Source organism: Austrofundulus limnaeus, unplaced genomic scaffold (genome assembly GCF_001266775.1).
Source record: "Austrofundulus limnaeus strain Quisiro unplaced genomic scaffold, Austrofundulus_limnaeus-1.0 Scaffold1324, whole genome shotgun sequence".
Classification (NCBI taxonomy): domain Eukaryota; kingdom Metazoa; phylum Chordata; class Actinopteri; order Cyprinodontiformes; family Rivulidae; genus Austrofundulus; species Austrofundulus limnaeus.
In genome coordinates, this window is record NW_013953726.1 from 30,870 (window position 1) to 35,767 (window position 4,898).

The window sequence follows — 4,898 nt, forward strand, 5'->3', positions numbered from 1 at the left end:
AACAAACAACAAACAAACAAACAAACAAACAAACAAACAAACAAACAAACAAACAAACAAACAAACAAAAACACTTAAGCAAGCTGAAGTGCAACAACATAAGACGCCCTGAGTGCTGACTGCTGCTGTTTGTGGTTCTGGTAAAAAGTTGTTATTGTTTGTGTACTTGCAATTTCAGTAAACTTCTCATATTTAGCTTTGTGTAACGTGTGGTYGACTAATATTAAAATTCTTCATGACAGAATGGCAGACAGTGACTTAAAACAGATTAAACACATTGGTCTGCTTTGAAATTCTTTGAACAGAAAAAAAAATAGTTCTATGTTTTTGGGAAGGACCAATTGACGGGCCAGATCTGGCCTGCGGGTCACCAGTTGCCCATCCTTGCTGTAAAGTTTGTGCAGAGTCCTTTAGATTTATTGGAGAAACTGAGCTTTTTTATTTCACAGTTGAGGCACTGCAAGTAAAATATAAAGTTTATTATTTAAGTAAAAATCTAATTACTTGTTTCCCAGTACTCTGCCTCCCATTTATGTAGATAGCTGTAAATAGTTTTATGTAAAGTGGTTTGAAAACATTTTTTTAAAGAACAACAAATATTCAGAGAGGATCACAACAGCTTATTGGACATGATTACAGTTGAAAAGCAAATTTAACTAAAATGATTCCCTTGATGAAAATGCACTGTGGAGGCAGTTTTAAATGATGTTTTACATCTTATGGATTTAGACGAAACATAATTCATGACTTGCAAAACGATACCAATATATGGCTGTGTGGGATAAATGTGGATTTTCAAATGGCCACCACTGCTGGATATATGAGTCACGTCTCCTGGTAGATATTGATATGCGACTTGGCCCTGCTTTGGCTCTCCCTCAGGCCTGCTGAGATTAGAGGAACTGGTCCGTCGCTTCCTCATCTCACGAGAGACGCTGTCTGTCAGGATGCTGGATGACAACCTGGACCCCACCCCGCTGCTGAAGGAGATCCGTGACGACAAAGTGGCCACCATCATCATCGATGCCAATGCTTCGGTCTCTTATCTCATCCTCAAGAAGGTCAGGACTGAAGCATCACGCCCTCAGAACTGCCCACACGTGTTCGGATTAGAAGTTAGAGCAGATAGTTTGATACATGGGGATTTATTTTAGGTTTGTGCAGAGCTGAAATTTTCAAATTACAGCTTCCTATTTGTAAAATAATCAAACAAGTTGTTCAAAGTTCTGCAGGGAGCATGTTTTGTTGTAACAGAATTAACKTATTTATACTTTCTCTGCCCTCTGGAGCTGCATAACAGAGACATTTCTGCATGTCAATTAGTTGTAGTGTTCTGAAAGTTTTTGAAAAAAAACCCCCCAAATATCTTGTTTTTTTAATTTTTATTTATTTTTTGACAAAAGAACATATTTAGCTGGAATTTGGTGCAGATGTTACACAGCCTTGTTCTGATTCATCTTAATGCCGATAGCCAGCGCAGTGAGTCACASTTTGAATAGGATGTTTTCTTTTGGAGTGCCTGTCTGCCCTCGGCTAAATGTCCTAGTGTTAGTGTGATGATGTAAAACTGTGATTAACGTATGCTTCCTCCTCGTCCTCCTCTTCTCCTCTTTCATGATCTCCTTGCTCTCTGCCTCTTCATTAACTCCTCTCCTTTGCCTCCTTTCTCCTCGCCATCAATCTTCCTTTGTCCTCKTTCATTTTACTCTCGCTTTCCACACTCATATCTCAACCTACCTCCCTTTTTATTCTTTCTCTTTGTCCTGCAGGCGTCAGAGTTGGGGATGACATCAGCATTTTATAAGTACATCCTCACCACCATGGTAAGAACATTGTTTCTCTACCTCTCCTTCATTTTCACCTGGGTCTTTTCTCCTCCTCCTCTCCGGCCAAAGCGCGAGCAAGCAGGCAGGGGAAATGTTCAATATGGGGAGGTAGCGAGAGGTGACAGTGGGAAAAAAGAAAGGGGAAGAGGAGATGAAAGAWGGGAAAAGGGAGGAGGAGATCTGAGGAGCAAACATGCAGTTCAAAGATGTGGAGAGGAAGAAAGTAAAAAAAAAATAAAAAAGGAGGTCTGAGGTGAAGGTGATGACAGATGCGATGTGCTCTTTTTCCTTCTGCCACCTTCTTCGTGCTTCTGGGCTTTTCATCTGCCTGCTTGATATACATAACTCCTCTCCCCTTTTACCATTTGAATTAATGTGTCATTTTATGTCTGATTTTTATTTTCTCCTTTTCGACACTCTGATGCATTCTTGTGCCGCCGTATCACTTTGAAAAGCCACTCCAGTCATTTCCATCAACCCCTCTTATCCTCGTATCACTGTTTTCCCCTCTTCTCCAAGCTAACAATATTCTTGTTGTCTCTTTCCATCAAATATTAGATGTCACTCCCAGCAGCCTGTTTTTTTTTTTGTTATTGCACTCCTTTTTTCACAGTAATTTTCTTTTGTGCCGAGGTTTGAAAGACTGTCAACATTGCCACTCACCTGAATTTCCTGTGTCTCTCTCTGCAAACAGGACTTCCCTCTGCTGAGGCTGGATGACATAGTGGATGAGCAATCCAACATCATTGGTTTCTCCATGTTTAACACCACACACCCGTTCTACTTGGAGTTCATCAGGAGCCTGAACCTTTCCTGGCGGGAGGGCTGCGATTTAACCTACCCCGGCCCTGCTGTTAGTGTCTCGCACCCACGAGGACTCGTCTCAAATTATTCGTGCTACTTTTAGAGCTTTGTTGGTTTTCCACTTAAAGTTAAGCTGCTTAATTTCTCTTGCTGATTCATGGAGCAGTTAAAGAGATTTAACCAGCCTTTTGCTTGTATTTAATATGTATCCATATTTGCTTCCTTCCTGCTTATTTCCACATTCTTATCAATTTTTCTTATTTCTCTTCCTCCCCTCCCCTACTGCCATGTTGTTATCCCTTCAATCACCTGTGTTAGCGCCTCCCGCCTCATTACATCTTCTGCCTTGCCTCCTTTCCTGTCTTCSCTGTGTTTGTTTTTTCATCTATCCTGTCCTTTCTTCCCCCTCCTCCTTTATCTCCCATACATCCTCTTCCTCCACAGCTCTCTTCGGCGCTGATGTTTGATGCGGTGCATGTGGTGGTGGGGGCGGTGAGGGAATTGAACCGCAGTCAGGAAATTGGAGTGAAGCCACTCAGCTGCACCTCGCCTCAGATCTGGCAACACGGGACTAGCCTCATGAACTACCTGCGCATGGTAAGCGCTTGGGAAGTGGGCATGTCGGCAGTATACGCTGCCGCTTATTGTGTGTGAGCTCAGGCACATTGTTATGGACAAATACAGTAGTGTGCGCAAGTTGACTCACTAAAAATACATTAAATCTGTTACTATGTGTGTCAAAGCAAGTGTTTTTTCAGTTTCAAAATAAAGTAAAAATGTCTAAAAGTAGAAGTGAGGGTTTCTGCCTGCATGTGTTTGACAAATATCACAGTTTTCAAAAACACTTTTGGTGATTTTTGTTCAAAATTTGCGTAATTCTGATGTATTTACCATTAGCTGCTTTTCTGAGTTTTGTCTGAAGATCTATTAAAGGAGACATATCACACATTTAAATCCTTCTTTTTAACATTGAAATCAATCAGTTCAAGTCTAAATAAAGTGGACGTGCATGCTTTGGTTTGAATGAAGACAATGAGTTGGTAAGTCCAGACCCTATTTGACGGTTTCATTGCAAATACTCTGACGTAATAATTCAGAAAACGYCACAGAAAATAGAGAAGACTGAATGGGTTAAAAAATTTGACCAAAAAATAATCTAAAAATATCCATGCCGTACCAGGAAAAATTTAATTAAATTTTTCTTTGCTCCTAGACTCCAAATACACAACAAAATACATTTAACAGCTAAAAAAGAAGATTTTGCATACGTCAGCATTAAAAATAATTTGGGGACAGCTGGCTTCAAAGGCTATCCATGCATTTTATAGTTGTAGAATTGTTTTTCGTATATATACGTATGTATATATATATGTGTATGTGTGTGTGTGTGTGTGTGTGTGTGTGTGTGTGTGTGTATTTGCATCCAATTTTTCCAAAACTTTAGCTCACTGCAGCTGAAAGGTATAGTTTTAACTTCTTCAACTTTGACTTGTCTCCAGAAAGCTTCAGTTTGTTTATAAGGCCATTTATAAAGATGTCGGTATGATGGGAGGGAAAATACTTTGTTTCTATGGAAGTTGTATTTCTGCATGTGTTGCTTCAGAATAAAACAGCGCAGCGCTGCTTGAATGTCCCCRAAAGCCTCCTGCAGATCTTATACGTTGAGAACAGTCGTTTGATTTTTTTCCCCTCCTGCAAATCCTTCAAGCAGTTTTGTCAAAAACTTTTTATGCTTTTTCTGAATAATGCTTTCTTTCTTCACTGCCATTTTGTAGTGCTCATGCTAGCAGAGAAAATTGTCTTTCCTTTGTGGGTAATAATTACTTACTTTTTCTAACCTACCAGGCAGTTGCTTTTAGAAACCTTTGGGTGCTGATGGTTGCGATAAGCTTTGAAGAGTTTGAMGTTTTCAGAGCTGTGGATTAGTGTTTCCTGATGGTTCTAGACTTATTCCTAACAGCAACAATTTTATGTATAAGGAAAAAAATCTGCTGTTTGATTATATTTTGACATTTGACATTGGCCTGATGGAACAAGTGGAACATATTTAAAGCAACATACACTAATCTCARTTTTTTAATATGTCCTCTTTAATGCTGTTTCTTTAGGCATAACATTRTCTTCTGCTCAGAGCTTAGCTTTGTGCATGCTAAACAACAGGAGAGGACATTTTAATATTTATTACTGTTACATCCCGTCTAGGAGCAACCAGGATGTAACAAAAATTTTCAAGTTCCCATCCTCTGCACCATTCTTTGGTATAAAAAG

General features: G+C 39.6%; 1 protein-coding gene across 4 annotated transcripts in view; it reads left to right on the plus strand.

The window, feature by feature from the left end:
- Nucleotides 1-882: 882 nt before the first annotated feature.
- LOC106534975 (glutamate receptor ionotropic, kainate 5) overlaps nt 883-4,898 on the plus strand; it is a gene marked incomplete at its 5' end in the record, with an annotated part of 26,975 nt that continues 22,959 nt past the window's right edge. For all 4 annotated transcript variants that reach the window (XM_014031802.1, XM_014031803.1, XM_014031804.1 and 1 more), the window contains 4 exon segments: nt 883-1,061; nt 1,770-1,823; nt 2,521-2,679; nt 3,075-3,227. In XM_014031802.1, the coding sequence (XP_013887256.1) occupies nt 883-1,061; nt 1,770-1,823; nt 2,521-2,679; nt 3,075-3,227 (545 nt within the window).